This window comes from Muscardinus avellanarius, assembly GCF_963383645.1.
Source record: "Muscardinus avellanarius genome assembly, chromosome: 4".
In the NCBI taxonomy this organism is placed as follows: Eukaryota; Metazoa; Chordata; class Mammalia; order Rodentia; family Gliridae; genus Muscardinus; species Muscardinus avellanarius.
In genome coordinates, this window is record NC_137789.1 from 20,030,971 (window position 1) to 20,051,232 (window position 20,262).

The 20,262-nt window shown below is 39.8% G+C and overlaps 1 protein-coding gene across 1 annotated transcript; it reads left to right on the top strand.

The window, feature by feature from the left end:
- Window positions 1-546: 546 nt before the first annotated feature.
- Window positions 547-19,409, top strand: HAS2 (hyaluronan synthase 2; the record flags this gene model as incomplete). The annotated part of the gene is made up of 3 exons (XM_080693837.1): window positions 547-1,173; window positions 16,005-16,106; window positions 18,480-19,409. The coding sequence occupies 3 exons, from the start codon at window positions 547-549 to the stop codon at window positions 19,407-19,409; spliced, it is 1,659 nt and encodes a 552-aa protein (XP_080549963.1).
- Window positions 19,410-20,262: the final 853 nt, after the last annotated feature.

Consider the following 20,262-nt stretch of genomic DNA (forward strand, 5'->3'; position numbering starts at 1 on the left):
GACTAGATTCCAAATATGCCCATCTCCAATCTCAGCTGCGTGGACAGAATGTGAATTGGAGGATTTGCTTTGGAGATGAGTAAAAATTATCCATGATAAATTTAACAAAATTCTCAATGGGTTTTTACTTGTTGGTGTCAGAGGGTGAGGGGGATGACCTGACACAGGACAAAATATTGCTTTGGGCTTTTGGAAATTTCAGTTCCTTGCCTAGCTATTATCCCATACATAGAGTAAAGCCTCAATAAAGGATCTAGCAAGCTAAAAACAATGCATCCAGGTCTTTGCTTAAAACACCATGATATTTTAATAGCACCATAATTTTATTCCAGTTTTGAAATAGCTCTCTGCATTGTGCCAAAAGGGTCTCCTTATCCCTGTCTTGCCAATGAGCAAAGCAGGGCAGAGAAGGTCACATAGCGGGGCTGATAAGCTCAGCGTTAGGACTCCTGATTGCTCCTGTGCAGTGCTCTCCCTTGGCACCATGCATACAACAGGCGTGGGCCAAGAGTGGTTAACCAAGAGTCTCATTTGATTATTTTACAGATGCATTGTGAGAGGTTTCTATGTATCCTGAGAATAATCGGAACCACACTTTTTGGAGTCTCTCTCCTCCTCGGAATCACAGCTGCTTATATCGTTGGCTACCAGTTTATCCAAACGGATAATTACTATTTCTCTTTTGGACTCTACGGTGCCTTTTTAGCATCACACCTCATTATCCAAAGCCTGTTTGCCTTTTTGGAGCACCGAAAAATGAAAAAATCCCTAGAAACCCCCATTAAACTGAACAAAACGGTCGCCCTTTGTATCGCTGCATATCAAGAAGACCCAGACTACTTAAGGAAATGTTTGCAATCTGTGAAAAGGCTGACCTACCCTGGGATTAAAGTTGTCATGGTCATCGACGGGAACTCGGACGACGACCTTTACATGATGGACATCTTCAGTGAAGTGATGGGCAGGGACAAGTCGGCCACTTACATCTGGAAGAACAACTTCCACGAAAAGGGACCCGGTGAGACAGATGAATCACACAAAGAAAGCTCACAACATGTAACCCAGTTGGTCTTGTCCAACAAAAGCATCTGCATTATGCAAAAATGGGGAGGAAAAAGAGAAGTCATGTATACGGCCTTCAGAGCTCTGGGGCGAAGTGTGGATTATGTACAGGTAGGTTTCCCGATTCCTGCCAGGGCAAACATACATTTAAATAAAGCAGCTTTTGTGTCTCTCCAGTCCTATGCTATAGCCCATCCTTGTCCTTCTGAACACAGTACTTCTTTCAGCGCATTCAAAAACAGCAGGACTGTTGAAAGCACATTTTGAAAGGCAGGAAAAAAAATCTTGTAAAACAGTTAAGACTATCTATGAAAATACTTTATATGTACCAGGTTACTGGTTGGTGATCAGGATCATTTTGACGAGACACCCTTCCTCTCCCCTTTCTGCACCTTCTCTGTCCCCTTGTTTCTGCCAAGTCAAATCCAATGTCATTTTCCACATTCAAAGAAAAAAAAAAAAATTCCCTTGCTCTGCAAGAAAATAGTGTCTGCCAGAGCAGAATGTTCTTGGGAATCTCTGCAGGCTGAGGGGAAGGCTCTAAAAGGTTTTGCATGTAGACTGAGAAAAATGGGAGTGGGGAGAATGATTATTGATGTAAAAGAGCAGGGAGTTCAAAACTGAATGAGAAAGGAAGAAAAGAAAAATGAAAACAGCAACCAAAAAAAAAAAAAAAAAGATTTCAGGGCAAAACCAAAGTAATGTTTATTTCTCTCCCCAAACGGCATTACCTCACTCACTCCAGCCTGACCTTTGAAAACATTTGCGATGATGTTTGCTTTCATGAAGTTTGGGCAGGCTGTGTCTCTCGTTAATTCCCTGACAGCTCACTATAGGGTTTCTCTTGTCCCAGTTCTCATGGAAGCTTTCTTCTTTAGAATACGAGTAGGATCCCTGGGAGTTCTCTAGTTGTAATTGTCTGTAGTTTGGGTAGTTAAATGATGGCCGTGATGATATCAAGAAGGGAGAAACATCACTGGTTTAGGAAATCTAGTGGGAACTCTTCCTTCTCCTCTTAAAAACAAAATCCTAGTTTTCAGAAAGCCTTCTTCTTCTTCTTCTTCTTCTTCTTCTTCTTCTTCTTCTTCTTCTTCTTCTTCTTCTTCTTCTTCTTCTTTTTTTCTTTTTTTTTTTTTTTTGGTGGTACTGGGGTTACTGGAAGGCCTTCTACTTCCGGGCTACACTCCCAGACCTATTTTTACATTTTTATTTGGAAACAGGGTCTCCTAAGCCAGCGAGCGTGGCTGGCTTCGAACCTGCGCGATCCTCCTGTCTCTGCCTCCCAAGCGCGGGGATTACAAGCGTGCGCCACCATGCCCAGCCCATCTTATTCTTTTCGGGGCCTTTATGATAGCCATAAAGTCATGACCTTTGATATCAAGGTGGCGAAATGAGAATAAGACCTGACTTTAGAGTCAACTGATGAAGGTTCTCATCACAGATATCGTTTCTTGCTTGACCTTGGGCAAAACCACCCCTCTGCTTACTGGATAGAACAAACTAGTCCTACAAGAGGCTCGAAATAATTTTATCAAACAACATATTCCAAGGGATTAGCAAAAGTTGTTTATGATATTGTTATTAATACAATTAAAGCTTCTACTGCTAATATTGTTATTTATCATATTATCTAGTCCATACTAAAACATTATAACACCTGTCATCTGTGAGTACAAAATCAATTATAGTTATTACCTGAATAGTTTTGAGGTGTTTCTTCATTGATAGCCCCTTTACATGTTAGTTTCACTTCTAAAGAGTTGGCAGAATTTCTCTCTCAAATTTCTCCATACTCTTCAAGGGTAGAAACTGTACAATTTAAGTAGTGTTAGCTATTGTGGGACATTTAATATCTACATAGTACAACTTTGAACCAGGATAAGAAGGTGATAGGATGTTCTTAAAGGAAGTCATGCCATGGAAACTTAGAAAATACAAAGAATGACACTCTGATCCTAAAATGAGAAAACATCTGTTTTGATATTTTGCCTTTAATTCTAATTAAAACAAAAGCTACATTTGTCCTAATCAAGGGAGCTTTGTGTGTATTTTGTCTTTTCTCTCTTTCTTTTAACTCATCCCTCCCACACCCCCTTTTCCCATCCTCTTTTTGTTTTGAGTTTTGTTTGTATCCTTGACAACTTAACACTATGCCTGTCCAGGAAAATAGTAATATACAATACGAAAGGTTATAGTAGGCCTTTTGCTGGAGCCCTCATCAGGGTTGAGGACTTTTCTTCCTCCATGCAGAAGAGTCTAGAGAGATTAACCCAGCGGCTGCTGTTAACTAGGCGCTGATTCCTCCTGGGGCTCTCAGCCAGCTCCTCGCAATCAAAGGAGCAAAAATCATTGAATGTCCAGAAATGGGTCATTACATCCTGCTACTCATCATCAAATCTGCTGATATTTAACCATAGTTGGCCCATCAAAATGGGAATTGTATAAAGTTCAAATTAAACACTGAGCCCTCTCATCTTCTATTCTGACTAGCCCAGGCTGCAGGGACTGCACAGCAGAAGGCCAGAAGGACATGAGGATGTCGGCTCCTGAGCATCCTTGGTGATGGGACTTGGCATGTAGGCAGGCAGGTGAGGGAAGAAGGAAGCGGGTTCAGGTGGTGATACACAAGAGAAACTGGGGTGGCTGAGGAAGACACTGTGACCGGCTCACACGCTTGCTGACGAGCACTGCTCAACTGTGCAGGGAGAGGGGCCAACATGACTGGGTTCAAAGCACAGCAGCTGGGTTCTCAGCACTCCTTTTACTTGACTTTGAATGTCTCCCTATTGCTCTCATGACCTATTATTTCATACCTTCACCATGCTCCCGGCTCCCTGTCCAAACTCCTCCCTGCCTAACTACTAACAGATGACCACAACTCTGACTAAGGAGAAAATAAGTCCTGGTTCTCAGTGTTTCTAAGACCATCCTTTTTTCCTGCTTATACTGTTTTAATTGTCCTTAACCCCACTTTTTTAAGGTTCTTCTAGACTCTTCTTTCTTTGTGAAAGGTTCTTCTTTCTACATACCCTCCTGGGACCTCTAGATCATTTCCAAGGGTCTGCTCGGGAACAAGGCTTTGTCAATACCCCTTCCCACCTGTCTCAGGCTTTGTCATTACCCCCTTCCCACCTGTCTCAGATTTCACCAGTAGTCTTCTCTGCTGACTCCTGTTCCAGTCCAGCAGCTATTCAAAATCTCTAAGGGGCATTCTATTCCAGGAGGAAGCCAGGGAGATGGCGCACTTACTTGCTCACACTGGTGGCCACTTCCAGAGATAGAGAATAAAGGAAAAACAGAGGAAGAAACAAAGTGAGAAGAGAAGGTGAAGGGAATGTAAAATAAACAAGGAGGATGAGGAAGATTTCCAAAATTCAGAATATATTTTTCAAGGAAAACTTCCTTTTCAATAAAAGACATATTAACCTGATTATAACATAAGGTGGGGCAAAAGCCTTGCTTACCTCTTTAGAATAGTGGTTATACTAGATCTTCTGTTGACTAGAGTGGAACACATTTATAGTAGCATGCTTTAAAAATTATAAAAAAAACCAATGAACAAGATTAAAATGATCTGTGGCAAATACACAACTCGTGGATTAATGCTTTCCAATGTCTACCCTCATGTTTTCCCTTATTTTAAAAACGATTTGGTATTATATTTGTTTTTCAGGCCTTTTTTTTTTTGGATACTGGGGGTGGAACCCAGGGTCAGTCTACCTCAGAGCTACCGCTCCAGTTTTATTTTTTATTCTTTAGTTTTAAATAGGGTCTCACTGAGTTACAAAGGGCCTCAATAAGTAGCTGAGGCTGTCTTCTAACTGTGATCCTCCTACCTCAGCCTCCCAAAAGCTGGGATTATAAGTGTGTGCCACCACACCTGGATCTTCATGCTATTTTTTATATAACATCAGAAGACAAAGCATCGTATGATGTCTAGATTTTAGCCTTACTTTATGCATATCTTTTATCATCTAACATACGTATTATAACTAAACTAGCCAACAGTGGATGAGATGGGAGGACACCCAAACTATAACAATGTTCTCTGATGCATGCATTAGGGATGTCCCAGAAGGAAAGTATACGAGAAATATGATCATTTTTTAAAAGGAAGATTATGGGGAGATTTTATTATTAATTTAATCAAGTAGCATTTGAGGCATCCAAAATTCTTTTATTGGAGGAAAAAAGACCATCATTTATAAAAGCACGGTTGCCTCTCGTTTGTGGTTCCATAGTTTCAAATTTCCCTGCCCACTTCAATTCATCCCAAGTCTATACTCGAGCGTTTTGCATCCATACACAGAGTGGCAAAAAATTTGAGTCCCCTAGTGCTGCATGAGGCCAGGACGGGGCTGGATAGCTTCGCTTCTTATTCCAGCCTTTATAGTGTAAACAGTTATACTCTTCGTAGTCTATTTGGTGTCATATGGTTCATATGTTGTGCTTTCACTGGGTGGGGAAGCTGCTTAAAGCTTTCCTTGGCAGTGCTGGGGATGGAATGTAGGGCCATTGTACCTCCGAGCTACACCCCAGCCCTATTGTTTTAAAGGGCCCCCAGGTATAGTGCTGGGGTTCTGTCTAGTGTTTCTAAGCCTAAGAGGGCTGTGATGTGTCTTATGGGACAAGCTCCTTTCAGGAATGACTTGTGCTGAGTCCAGTGTTAACGAACCAACAATATGTGTTAATTAAGGTATATTGAGAAAGAAGCAAAATCAAGACAAGACTTGATCAGCTGACACAAATTTTGTAAGCAGAGGCTCAGAGGAACCTTATTTGTGTTTTTGGTAGAAGCACTTTTTCTGTCATCACTGTTTTAGTTTGCATGGCAACTTTATTGAACATAAATTCTCTAAACAATGGTAATTAACTATATGTAAATTAACTCTATGTGAACCTTGCCTTCTTCCTGTTCTTTATAGAAAACCTAAGCAACTTGAATGCTCTGAGGTCTAGTGTTAGGGATATTGTTACTTTGTATTCTTCATATCAGAGCATAAAATTAAGAGCATACTGAAATGGCCAGGAGAAAATCTGAATTCTAAACCTATCTCTGTTCATTGGCTATGGACCTAGCTCCAGCTGATCATCAAATGAGTCGGTAGAACATATGATCATTAAGATCACTTCCAGCTCAGAATTCAACGCACTATAGTCTAACTCCTCTGACCTTTTATTTTTATTTATTTATTTATTTATTTATTTATTTATTTATTTTTATTTATTTATTTTTATTTTTTGGTGGTACTGGGGGTGGAATCCAGAGGCTTTCTACCTCCAGGCTATACTCCCAGACCTATTTTATATTTTTTTTGGAAACAGGGTCTCACTAAGTTGCTGAGAGCCTCATTAAGTAGCTGAGGCTGGCTTCGAACCTATGCGATCCTCCTGTCTCAGCCTCCCAAGCACGGGGATTACAAGTGTGCGCCACCACGCCTGGCTGACCTTTTATTTTAAGTACAATTTTGCTTATCTTTTTGTGTGTGTGTGTGTGTGTGTGTGTGTGTGTGTGTGTGGTATTGGGGCTAAACCCAGGGATGCTCTACCACTAAACTATACCCCCAGCCCTATTTTATTTTTCTGTTTTGAAACAGTGTCTCACTGAGTTGCTGAGGCTGACCTCAAACCCCTAATCCTCCTGTCTCGGCCTCTCAAATACTGGGATTATAGTCCTGACCCACTGCTCTGACCTCTTGATTTTTTTTCTAGCAACTGCACTGAAGCTCTGCTAGAGTGAGATGAGAACAAAACCAAGGCACTTATCAGAATTATCTTTGCATTTATCAGTTACTATTCTGTTTCTCACTTTATCACTTTTAATGGCTCTTTCCCCAAAAGGGACACCAGTGTGGGCTTTTCTGATTGGCCTCTTGAGAAAGAGAATTTCAAACATTTGGAGTGGGGTATTTCCTGGCTCAAGGCCTAGAGGTGATAACATTTGGCCTCCTGCTTTACCAGGTGGCTTGTCACTTTCATTAAACATCTTCTATAATGGTCACCCTTGTTCAAACTTTCCTAAAGGAAAAGACAACAATGGCCTTTTTTTTATTTTTAATCTCAATGCTCAGAAGAGATTCTAGGTTGACTGAAGGTAAAAGTTATTTTATAACAATTTGAGAACTTAATTCTAATAAGGAATGCTTATGTCATCCCACTTTCTTTTAACAAAAATAAGAAGTGCTAAACTATTGGCTTGTCTATAAAGTAGAGATTTTCTTTTGTCTAGATTTGAGAGCTATTACCAAAAGCCACATTACTTTAAGAGGAAGTCATCTTCCCCAAATCACTTTCCCCAAAGGAAGATTATTTTATTTTTCACTGTATCTTTTTCTTCTGGAATGATTTGGTCATTAATTTCAGAGTCTTTGTATCTCTTAAATTTTTAGATTTTATGATTTTGTATTTTCTGCTAATTTCAGGCTGGTAAGCATAATTGTGTGCTTACATCTAAACTTAATTTGCCTAGAAGACAAATCAATATTTAAAAATTAAAGCTTCATGCAATATTGATAAAGTCTTTAGAAGCTTGCAGTAACACAATTACTATACTCTGTAATCTTTTAAAAATATGTTTGGTGCCAGGGATCAAACCCAGTGCCTTGCATATGCTGAACAGGCCCTCAACCATTGAGATAGACCCACAGCCATATTATGAGCCTTTGATTGAACTTTTTTGGCTATCTGAGACATTTTTAATTATGTAAAAGATTCTGTCTTTATAAAGGGTATTTTCATTCTTTTTTTTCTATATCCTGAATTATATATATATCACCCCACAAAATTCCCAGCCACATGCCACTATTTCTGGCCAGACAATACAGTTCTCAGACTCTAGATTTTAAAAATAAGTTTTTCATGCACATTTATATACTTGCCAAGCTAAAGATCATATTGTTGCTTTAAGAAGCATCATATTATTTAAATTCATTTTTAATGAAGAGATGCCAAGATGCAACATACACTTCTAGAAATTCCAGCCTTCACCACATGATGACCTTTGTACCTTATACCCCAACAGTAGCGTATTCTAGGCCAGGAATGAGTCCCAATCAGCTGTAAACCACTCTATGATGATTTTTCTCTAATAAGGTAATCTCAGGATATTGTTGAATATGGGATGAGGCATTAACTTCCCTCTCTCTGAGTGAGTCATTATTGACATAATTATTGACAATAATTATGAAAAAGTCTCCATCTCTCTTTAAACTAGTGCCATGAGCGTTTGCATTGATTGGGTTTTGCTTGATCGCTTCTCATTACATGTGACTTGCCTGTATTGAGCACCTATGAGAAGCTGGCCAATGTTAACTGATCTACATACATCATCTCATTAGTAACCATTACCGCAAACCAATGAAGTAAATGCTTATGAGGCCAAGAAAGGAGAATTGTAGGTTATAGGGGGTTCTGTTTCAAAATAAAAAACTAAATAGGGCTGAGAATGTAGCTCAGAGGAAGAATGCACCTGGGTTTAATCCCCAGCACTAAAAAAAAAAAAAAAAAGCTAGTCCAAGTTTACATAAGTGGTAAGTGAGTGGGTGGTGGGGGGGGACCAAGTCTATTTGCTTCCAAGGCCACTGGTAGCGCTTTTGTTCTTTGTAGTAGTGTGTTTATTCTGGTGTACTCTTAGGAGTTCACGGAGAGCTCATCTTGTGTTTTTTTGGTAAGCGACTGAGAATGTTTTTGTTCTGGCCCTTACCCCTTTTCATTAGAGAAATCGATTAGGAACTGGGTGTGGTAGGACAGGTTTATAATTCCAGTACATGGGAGGCTGAGACTAGAGGATCACAGATTCACAGCCAGCCTCAGCTACTTTGTGAAGCCTTCCACAACTTAGTAAGACCCGGTTTCAAACTAAAGAATAAAAAATAGGGCTGGGCGTGTAGTTCGGAGGTAGAATGCCCCTGGGTTCAATCTCCAGTACCACAGAAGGAAGGAAGGAAGGAAGGAAGGAAGGAAGGAAGGAAGGAAGGAAGGATTGATTTGATTAGGACAGGTAGCAGAGTTTCCATGTACTTTGTAGTTAAGCTGTGATGGAGACCAAGAGTAAATTTCACACACTAACAAAATAGGCTCATTGGGTCAAGGTTAAAGATGAAGGGTCAAGGTTAAGATGGAGAATCAAAACTAAGATAAAGGGTCAGAGTTAAGAAACGCTTGAGCCAGGCCTGGAAACACAAGCTTGTAATCCCAGCATTTGGGAGGCTGAGACCGAAGGATGGCGGCTCGTGGACAGCCTCAGCTACTTAGTGAGGCCCTTCGCAACTCAGCAAGACAGTTTAAAAAATAAAAAGGCTAGCTGGGGGTAGTGGCACAGGCTTATAATCCCCACGCTTGGGAGGCAGAGACAGGAGGATCGTGCAGGTTTGAAGCCAGCCAGCCGCGCTGGTTTAAGAGACCCTGTTTCCAAATAAAAAGTATAAAATAGGTCTGGGAGTGTAGCCGGGAGGTAGAAGGGCTTCCAGGAACCCCATTACCACTTAAATAAAATAAAATGGCTAAAAATAGGGCTGGGGATGTAGCTAGGAGGTACAATTTCCCTGAGTTTCATCCCTAGTACCCCCCCCCCCAAAAGAAAGAAAGAAAGAAAGAAAGAAAGGAAGAAAGAAAGAAAAAATAAGAAAGGATTATAAACAGGAAAAGGGTGAAACAGTAGCCTCAGAAGGGGTCTTGATTTATTTTCAACCTGTTTCCTCAGTGAAGGCAGTCAGAGCAATTAAGATTCCCTCTTGCTGTGTTGGCTTTGACTGCCCTTTGGAGTGGAATGAGACTGGGAAAAGAAGATCTATCAATCAAGCTGAAAAAAAAAAAGATGTTAAGAAAGCAAAATGAAACGTGGAGAGGCGTGTCTTAGCATTTGAATGGCGTTAGATAGAACCAATGACAATATTGCTAGAGATTTTTTTTTTTTTTTTTTTTTTGCGGGTCTGGGGATGAAACCCAGGGGCATTTGACCTCCGAGCTACACCCCACCCCCTGCCCTATTTTTTATTCTTTATTTTGAAACCGGGTCTCACTAAGTTACAGAGGGCCTCACTAAGTAGCTGAGGCTGTCCACGAACTGCGATCCTCCAGGTCTCAGCCTCCCGAGTGCTGGGATTACAAGCGTGCGCCACCACGCCTGGCTGAGATTGTTTTTATTACTGAAAACTATATTGTATTTGGTTATTTTTTGGTATATTGTAATTACTCATCATAATGAGGCTTGGAATGACAGAAACATACATTTGCAAAAAAGAATATTGTATTTAGATGGTTGTGAGGTAGATTAACTTTTAACATCAGTGAGATTATCTAGAATGGACAGGGATGACGTAGAGGGTTCCAGATACATTTCGATTTGCTCATGTGATAAAAGATCCTATGTAACCAACTCTGTTAATGATTTCATTGAGCCATCTATTTGTGGTGCGGGGTGGATTGAATCCAGGGTCATTCTACCTATGAGGTATACCCCAGGTTTTTTTTAACTTTTAAATTTTGAAGCAGGATCTCTCACTAAGTTGCAGAGGCTAGCCTTGAACCTGTGATCTTTCTGCCTTAGCCTCCCAAGCGCTGGGATTATACCTGAGTGCTACCACGCCCAGCCAAGAGTTCTTACTGTACACTAATGTCATAATCCTCTACAGTCCTTTGTAACTCACAAAGTACTTTTATATGCCATATAGTTTCACTAGCATACTCTGGTGGTAATGACTTGCTCATAGAATAGTAAATTACAGGGTACATTATTTTAATTTAGGCTTCGTGATTCTGTGGGTACTTTCTCTTAACACAGGCGAAATTTTGGCTAAAAATATCTATATGATACTTTCCTAACATTAGATCTATGCTTTACTGCTTTTTATAGCCCAGAGAAATGGTAGGCAACTTTGGACAACCTACTGTCATTAAAATTGGGACTTAAAATATTAATATCAATGTTGCTGGTTTTTTTTTTTATTTTTATGGTACTAGGAATTGATCCCAGGATGCTGCTGGGCTACACTCCCAGCCCTTTTTATTTTGGTTCTGAGACAGGATATAAGTTGCTGAGGCTGGCCTCAAACTTGGCAGTTCTCCTGCCTCAGCTTCTTGAGCAGCTGGGAGTACAGACAGGTACCATTGCAACTGGTTAGAGCTGCATCCTTTATCTCCAAATAAGTAAATGCCATTATGACCCTGAATCCACGTCCTTTTCCCCACTGACTGGCAAAGGCTGGCTTTCTAGTTGGCATTCAATCACCAAACAGCCTCTGGAAATAGAAACACTTTAAAAACTCTTGACTCCCTATATAACAAACTCCTTCCCAAGAGATTTATGAGAGCTCTCCCTTCTGATACAGTCAACTCGCCCTGTGAACAGTCTCTCTCAGAGAACTTCTGGCTCTTTGCTTTTGGAAACTGGGAGGGGCCCAGGCCAATTTCAATACGCAGAACCTCAGAAGTTTGGTTCAAGTGTAGTATATTTGAAAGAGGCAGTTCCCCTGGCCGGCTTGTCCTCACAAGCAGGCAACCGGGCGGAGTTATTTGAACATTAATTCTGGATTGCTCCTTTCCTGTTGTTTTTAGAGTTATTTTAGCTCTCTGGTTTTACCTTTCCCTGCTTGAGTCAATAGAGGTGGGTGTGGCCATGAACCAGGGATGCTGGATTCTCAAGGTGGGCCGGGCTTGTCCCTTCACCTCTCTCTACCTACTTGCTGGCCTTCAACCCAGTGTGAAGCCACATTCAAACCAGCGGTAGACAGGACATGGAGAAGTAAAACATGGCTTTCAGGTGATGTGGTAGGTCTCCGAGGCTTGGGATGTTTGCATTCAAAATCAAGTGTTAGTGCAGTCCTGTTTTTTAGAGTGGAAAACACGTGTTTGCCTTCTTCCTCAGTTTTCCTCCATAAAATAAATGAGACTGTGCTGGTCTAAATGCAATGCCAAAAATCAACAAATAGGCTTTTGTTTTAAAAAGTGAGCAGCCAGGTGTGGTGGCACACGCTTGTAATCCCAGCATTCAGGAGGCTGAAACTGGAGGATCGCGGTTTGCAGACAGCCTCAGCTACTTAGTGAGGCTGTCTGCAACTTAGTGAGACCCTGTTTCAAAATAAAGAATAAAACATAGGGCAGCTTGGAGGTCGAATGCCCCTGAGTTCCATCCCCAGACCCTCAAAAAAAAAAAAAAAAAGTGAGCGCTATGGCCCACACCTGCAATCCCCATACCTGGGAGGCTGAGATAGGAGGATTGCAGGCTCCAGGACAGCCTCAGCCACTTAGTGAGATTTTGTTTCCAAATAAAATATGAAACAGGATGGGAGTGCAGCTGGAGGTAGAATGGCCCTAGGTCCAATTCCCAGCACCACCCCCCATAAAAAAACCTAAAATATAAAGTGAGCTTCTCCAAATAAGCAAAATAAAATTTAAATGATCTGGATGTTAACCCCCAAATTACTAGATGCAGCTAAATCTAGAGGGATGGTAAGTTCATTTTTTTAATAACTGGATGTCTCATAAAATACTTAAGTCCTTCAATTCCAATGATACACCTAAGTTATTCTTTTCACCAGCATTTTTCATGATCAAGAAACCATTTTCAAAAAAACAAAAATCTACTAGAACAGAGAGCTACTTCTTAAAAATTTCAGGGCTCCTTAGCTAATATTGTGAGGGATTCCTGTTACATTTGCCTAATGTCCTCTTCAGCTCCTACAAACTGCTTGAATAGTTCCCTTTTTCAAGTTTTAATTCTTAGGAAAGAGTTTGGAGAATTGGTAAGGGAGCAACTTTTGATTATGAATATAGTCATTTGTCACTTACTGGCAAGGATATTCTGAGGAACGCATCATTAGGCCATTTCTGCAAACACCACAGAGTGTATTCAGAAAACGGAGGTGTCTACGAGGTCACTTGGTAGGTCACGTGATGACGTGGTCTCATCATCACTGTCTATGGCTCCATCTTTGACCAGAATGTCATTCTGTGGTACATTTTGTAAGTAGGCTGATCTTGATTCAATCAACTAGTGTAGCCAGACTTGGTGGCAGAATATCAAAAAATTAGGTAATGCTCTGTATCAATCACATCTTTCATTGTTCTGATGGAGATGTCACACTGGTTCATCATACGGTAGCTCTGATAAATTTATATTTGTCAGGGACTTGTTGCATTCAGCAATAAAGAACTCTATGTCTCATTAGTAAATGTTGCAAAAACAATATATTTGTTAACTCTATGGTTGCTGTCACAGAATACCTGAGGCTGGACAATTTATAAAGAAAAAACATGCATTTGGCTCACAGTCCTGATGACTGGGAAGTCCAAGGACATGGCAACATCTTCTGGAAAGGGCTTACGTACTGTATCATATCATGATAGAATGCAGAAAGCCAACAATGAGACTGTGCAAGAGAGACAAAAGAAGAGGGACACCCTTGCCTTATAGCAACCTGCTCTCAACTGATCCAGTCCTAAAAGCACAAGAGCTCGCTGACTCCCTCTAGGATCAACCCAGTCCTGAGGGTCATTCATTCATGAGGACTCTCTCTCTTAAAGGCCCCACCACCTCGCTACACTTATTTTGGGAACTGATTGCCATTTCAGCATGAGTTTTCCAGGGAACAACCCGTAGCAGATGAGGGGATGGGGACATGATTTTCCTAGTTCTGTTTTTCTCTGATGGAACAGAGAGAAGCAGCTCTATCTACAGGTATAACCCACCTGACCTTTGTCACCTGGCCTGTTCCTTTCCTCAGAGGAGTAATGACTTAATCTGTGAGTATAGGAGGAGTTATGGGCAGCCCAGCTTCTCCCTCTAACTTCTGGTAGTAGGCTACCCCAAGATGCAGGAATCCATCAGGTACTTTGTATGTGCATGTGTGTGCATGTGTGTGTGTTACTGGGTATCACACCCAGGGTCATTCTGCTTCAGAGCCACATCCCCCAGTCTTTATTATTTTTTTGAAACAGGGTCTAAGTTGCTGATGGCTTTGCTAAGTTGCTGAGATTGGCCATGAATCTTCAGTCCTTCTATCTCAGCCTCTCAAGTACTAGGATTGCAGGTGAATCCACACCACACCGGGTAGTCTTGTACTTTTTAAAGGGGCACACATTGCATCTGCAGGCTAATTCTACTGAGATAATATCTGAGACTAGGTCCAATACTGGAGAACAGAATTCTATTACTTACTTATTCACATATATGTCTTATTCTTTATGTCAGCTTCTCAAATTATACAGGTGATATTTTGGTTTATTTTTATCTGTTTTCTTCTTTTAATGTTCTGTTTGATTGAGAAATGAGTTTGTTAAAAAAGCATTATTTACAAGCCTCTATGTTGGCCTCAGATAGAAATGTCTATTAGAGGTCCACAGATAAAGAAGAAATCCAATTCTTTTCTTTCTTTCTTTCTTTCTTTCTTTCTTTCTTTCTTTCTTTTTTCTTTTTCTTTTTTTTTTTTTTTTTTTTTGGTGGTGCTAGGGGTGGAACCATGAGGATTACAAGCATGCGCCACCACGCCCGGCCAATTATTTTCTAAAAGTTGTAATTGACTCGGTTTCAATATTGCTTTCTTTTTTCTGATACTTGGAGTTTAAACCCAGGGGTATTCTACCTCCAAACTGCACCCCCAGCATTTTTAGGTTATTTATTTTTTGTTTTGATTTTTTTTTTTTTTTTTTTGGTGGTGGTGATGGTACTGGAGGTGGAATCCAGAGGCTTTCTACCTCCGGGCTATACTCCCAGACCTTTTTTATATTTTGTTTGGAAACAGGGTCTCACTAAGTTGCTGAGAGCCTCACTAAGTAGCTGAGGCTGGCTTCGAACCTGTGGGATCCTCCTGTCTCAGCCTTCCAAGCACGGGGATTACAAGCGTGCGTCACCACGCCCAGCTTTGTTTTGATTTTTAAACAGAGTCTTCTTAACTTGCTAAGGCTGGCCACAAACCTCTGATCCCCCTGTCTCAACCCTCCCAAGTACTGGGATTACAAGTGTGTTTCTCCTCAACTTCTAGCATTGGTTTTTGTTTGTTTGTTTTTGAAACCCTTGAAAAGATTGTTTTTAAGAATAACAGTTGGCTTACAATGGCTCAAGGTGATTAATATCTGCTTTTAGACACTTAAGTGCTTGCTACAAGAACAATTAATACTTTGAAATAAAAAGGTGTTCTGAAGAAAGTAATAGTCCTCCTTATGCAATGCCACTCCTAGGCCCAGGTCATATGGACAGCTTGCTTCAGAACTATGCAATCACATTGAGAAAATCTGCTCTCCTGTCTTTTTGCTTTTTTAGTACTGGGGATTGAACTCAGGGTCTCACAGATGTTAGGGAAAAGCTCAATGACTGAGCTACATCCCGTGCCCTTTTTACTTTATTCTGAGACAGGGTCTCACTGAGTGACCCAGGTTGTCCTAGAACTTGTCATCCTTCTGCTTCAGCCTACCAAGTAACTGGTATTACAGGTGTGTACCACCATGGCTGGCTTCTGTCTTTTATAAACCATATTAAAATGGGGGAGAGGATCTTGCTATATACTGCCAGAGAATGTTTTATTCAGACCCATAGGAAAAGTTGCTTAAAAGCCCCATTTACAGCAAGTGACAAAAAAAGCCATCTGTGGTGATCAGCCATCTCAGTTTGCTAGGACTGGGGGTATAATCTAGGACCTGAGGTTTTCCCTGATAAAATCTGGAATGGCTCTGGTGAACTGTGACAAGCTGGTTAGCCTACAAATCATACACGACATGTCACTTTATTTCTTCTACCTAGCAATGACCTTACTTGAAATATTGACGTGGCTAAAAAAAAAAAGAAAACTCTCTGCATTGATCACAATATATTAATTCTGCCATTCCTGTAATATTTGCTTACTGAGGCCATGTGACTGAGGGCTAGAGGCATAGTATGCAGGCCCAACTTTATGTACACTCATAATTCTCTCCTTTCTTTGACTTCTTCACTATTTTCCTTTTTACAGGTGTGCGATTCAGATACTATGCTTGACCCCGCCTCTTCAGTGGAGATGGTGAAAGTTTTAGAAGAAGACCCCATGGTTGGAGGTGTCGGGGGAGATGTCCAGGTGCATATGGCTTCATTTTTTTTATGGAGACACTTTTAGTTTATTATTTTATTTTTGTGTTACTGGGAATTGAACCCAGGGACATTCTATTTCCAAGTTAACCCTCAGCCTTATTTTATTTTGAAACAGGGTCCCACTAGGTTGATAAGAGTCTCACTACTTCCTGAGGCTGTCCTTGAACCTGTGATTCTGTTTCAGTCTCCCAAGTACTGGGATTACACTACTGTGCCTGGCTCTTTTTTATTTTTTTTATTTTTTTTTTTTTATGCTCCTTCAAGTTGTTTGAGCCTGTACTGAAAAAGGTATTTCAACATTATTCTTTTTTTGGTCCTGAGGATTGAACCCAGAGACATTCTTCCTCTGAGCTATACTCCTCACCCTTTTAATATTTTTACTTATTATTGTTATTATTTTTGTATTTGTGTTTGGTATTGGGGATTGAACCCAAAGGTCTTCTACCTAGGAGCTACAACCCCAGCCCTTTTTAATTTTTATTTTGAAACAGGTTCCCCCTAGGTTTATGAGATTCTAACTACTTGCTGAGGCTGTCAATCTGCAATCCTCCTGTCTCAGCCTCCCAAGCACTGGCATTACAGGTGTGCACCGCCACTCCCGGTGTGGAAACACTTTAAAAAACACTCATTCATTGGTACATGGAGCATATATTTATTACACACCACCTCTGCCAAGTATTACTTCATTTGCTTAGTTTGGGGTATCACCTATGGCAATAGTGGGGGATAAATTATACACAATCTAAAACATACATTGATTCTGCCCTGTATCCTTGGACTACAATTTAATGTTCATGATTATGCTAAAATCTAATGTCGAGGTGCATTTAGTTACAGGAAAAAAGTGAAAGTATGGTAGGGAATGGATTGTAGATAGATCTTACGCACGTGTATTTGAAAGTTAGCCAGTTTGTGGTTGGTTAAAAATACAAACTGACAATAAAAGCATAAAAAGAGAAATAGCAACTCAAATGTGTACTAGTAAGAAAGGCAAAACAGAAATAGGTGTGCTTTTCAATATGACCAATCGATGATCGGTAGAGAAACAATTAATGAAACCAATGTTAATGAAGGTGACTTGAAGCTTCCAGAAAACTGAGTATATGAAAATATGTGAAGATCAAAATACAGAGTCCTTTGAAAACATTGGTAGCAAAATATAAGAAGCACAAGGAAAGTTTACCTTATTATTTGCATTTTTGTTACTATAAGACCCGTTTTGTATATACATGTTAATAGTGAAAGCAAAAAATTGCTTTATGAAAAACGAAGAGATAGTGATTAAAAAGAGCGATAAAAGAAGCATATAAAGTTCTGATGAAAACTAACAGAAGTGAGACTTAAAAGAGAATTTAGAAATATTGTCAAGAAAATGGTTATAATTTTCAGTAGTATTCATGCATTGCATTATTTCAGGATTCACATTTTGTGGAGTGACCAGAACAAATTCTTTTATCACTGGCCTTACAAAACAGTGCAAAGAACAGAGAAGGAAAATTAATAGTCAAGCATAAATTGGAATTTAACCAGGATAAGAGGAACCAGGGCTTTAAAAACTTTAAAATTGGATGGTAGGAAGAATGTGTAGAAGAAGAGTTTGGAGACATGGAATTAAGCCTAAAAAAACTCAATATCTCTCAATAGCTAGAACAAGAAAAAGATATGACAAAAAGAAGATAATAATGAAACTGAAAAAATACTATAAAAGAGTCTCAATGTGTATATCTGTACACACACACACACACACACACACACACACACACACACACCCTAATCACATAATCTGGAATCCGGTAATACAGATTCAGAGAAGACAGAATATAACCATGTGAAGCCAGAAGTGGTACCCCCCAACCTGTAATTTTAGGTTTCGGGAGGCTGAAACAGGAGGATTGCAGGTTTGAGGGTAGCCTTAGCAACACCGTGAGACTCTCACCAACCTAATAAGATCCTGCTCATTATTTCAAAACAAAAACACAGCAACAACAAAAAGGTTGGCTCTGTAGCTTAGAAGTCGATTAACCCTGGGCTCAATCTCCAGTACCCCTTCCAAAAATATATATGCACATACATAAATATATATAATATGTATATTATACAATATATAAGGTATATATACTAGTATGTTCCTGGATATATATATATATATATATATAATATGAATTTTATGTATATAAAATATATAATAAATAATAATAATAAATATATGCTAAAATATATATTTCTATGTCAAAAGAGTAAGGAAACCCAAATAGGGGGATAGAATAACAGATCTGATGCTAGACAGTAATCTCAGGATGGTTCAGATTTCCTTGGTGTTTTAGCTAAAGTTTACTTTTCTTTGTTTTCCTTCTTGCAGATACTGAACAAGTATGATTCCTGGATCTCCTTTCTCAGCAGTGTGAGATACTGGATGGCTTTTAACATAGAACGGGCCTGTCAGTCGTATTTTGGGTGTGTCCAGTGCATTAGCGGACCTCTGGGAATGTACAGAAACTCCTTGCTCCATGAGTTTGTGGAAGACTGGTACAATCAGGAATTTATGGGCAACCAATGTAGTTTTGGAGATGACAGGCATCTTACGAACCGGGTGCTGAGTCTGGGCTATGCGACAAAATACACGGCTCGATCCAAGTGCCTTACTGAGACACCTATAGAATATCTCAGATGGTTAAACCAGCAGACCCGCTGGAGCAAGTCCTACTTCCGAGAGTGGCTGTACAATGCAATGTGGTTTCACAAACATCATTTGTGGATGACCTATGAAGCGGTTATCACTGGATTCTTTCCTTTCTTTCTCATCGCCACAGTAATCCAGCTTTTCTACCGGGGTAAAATTTGGAACATCCTCCTCTTCTTGTTAACTGTCCAGCTAGTAGGTCTCATAAAATCATCTTTTGCCAGCTGCCTTAGAGGAAATATCGTCATGGTCTTTATGTCTCTCTACTCAGTGTTATACATGTCCAGTTTACTTCCGGCCAAGATGTTTGCAATCGCAACTATAAACAAAGCTGGGTGGGGCACATCTGGAAGGAAAACCATTGTTGTTAATTTCATAGGACTCATTCCAGTATCAGTTTGGTTTACAATCCTCCTGGGTGGAGTGATTTTCACCATTTATAAGGAATCTAAAAAGCCATTCTCAGAATCCAAACAGACAGTCCTAATTGTTGGCACATTGCTATACGCATGCTATTGGGTCATGCTTTTGACGCTGTACGTGGTTCTCATCAATAAGTGTGGCAGACGGAAGAAGGGACAACAGTATGACATGGTGCTTGATGTATGATCTCACGCTGATGTTTGCAGTCGCACACGCAGACACACACAACACCTTCGTTCCTCTAGGGGCTGTACAGTATTGTGGCATGGGATAATGCCACCAAAGGAGACATATCACTGCTGCTGGGACTTGAACAAAGACATTCTTATGGGTTTATTTTGATTCTGCCAAAGTAAAATGATACATCAATAAGAAGACACTCAGATTTAACCTGCTATTTCTATGAAAATAGGATGAATCCCTTGTTTATGCACTTTTTTCTTACTGTGCATCTGCCTGACAGTGTTTTCCCTATATACCTCACCAGCCATTCTTTATGTGGGTTATCATGGAAGAAAAGGATCGTGAAACTCAAGGAAAATTTCTTTCAACCTATACAACCTAACTTATGGACTGTTTTGATAGCTAATTTTTTTTTTTAGGAAGAATTTTCTCTATTAACTCTACCAAATGAAATGCCAAAGGAAACATTAAAGGCCGTTGGCTGTGCTGTATTTTGATATAATTGTACTGTGTTTTTAAATTTTGTATGCCAATTTTAAAACAAATTTTTGCATACTCTATATTTTACTTCTCTGCCAAAATACATCTGTTCCTCCTTTTTTTTAATAAAATAGGTTTTGAAAAAAATTAATACTGAAAAAAATACCTGCCCAAAATGTGAAGCTTGGTTGACTGATTTTCATGATAGAAAGAATAAAACATTTCTGTCTTTCTTTCTCTACCTTTTAAAATTGAATAGTTTGTTTCTGTGAAAAACATTTAAATTTTCAGTATTTTAACTTTTTGTTTCGTTTTGCTTTAGGAAAGGTTGATTTACCTTACCTCTTTTGGTACTAAACATACATATTTGTATGTG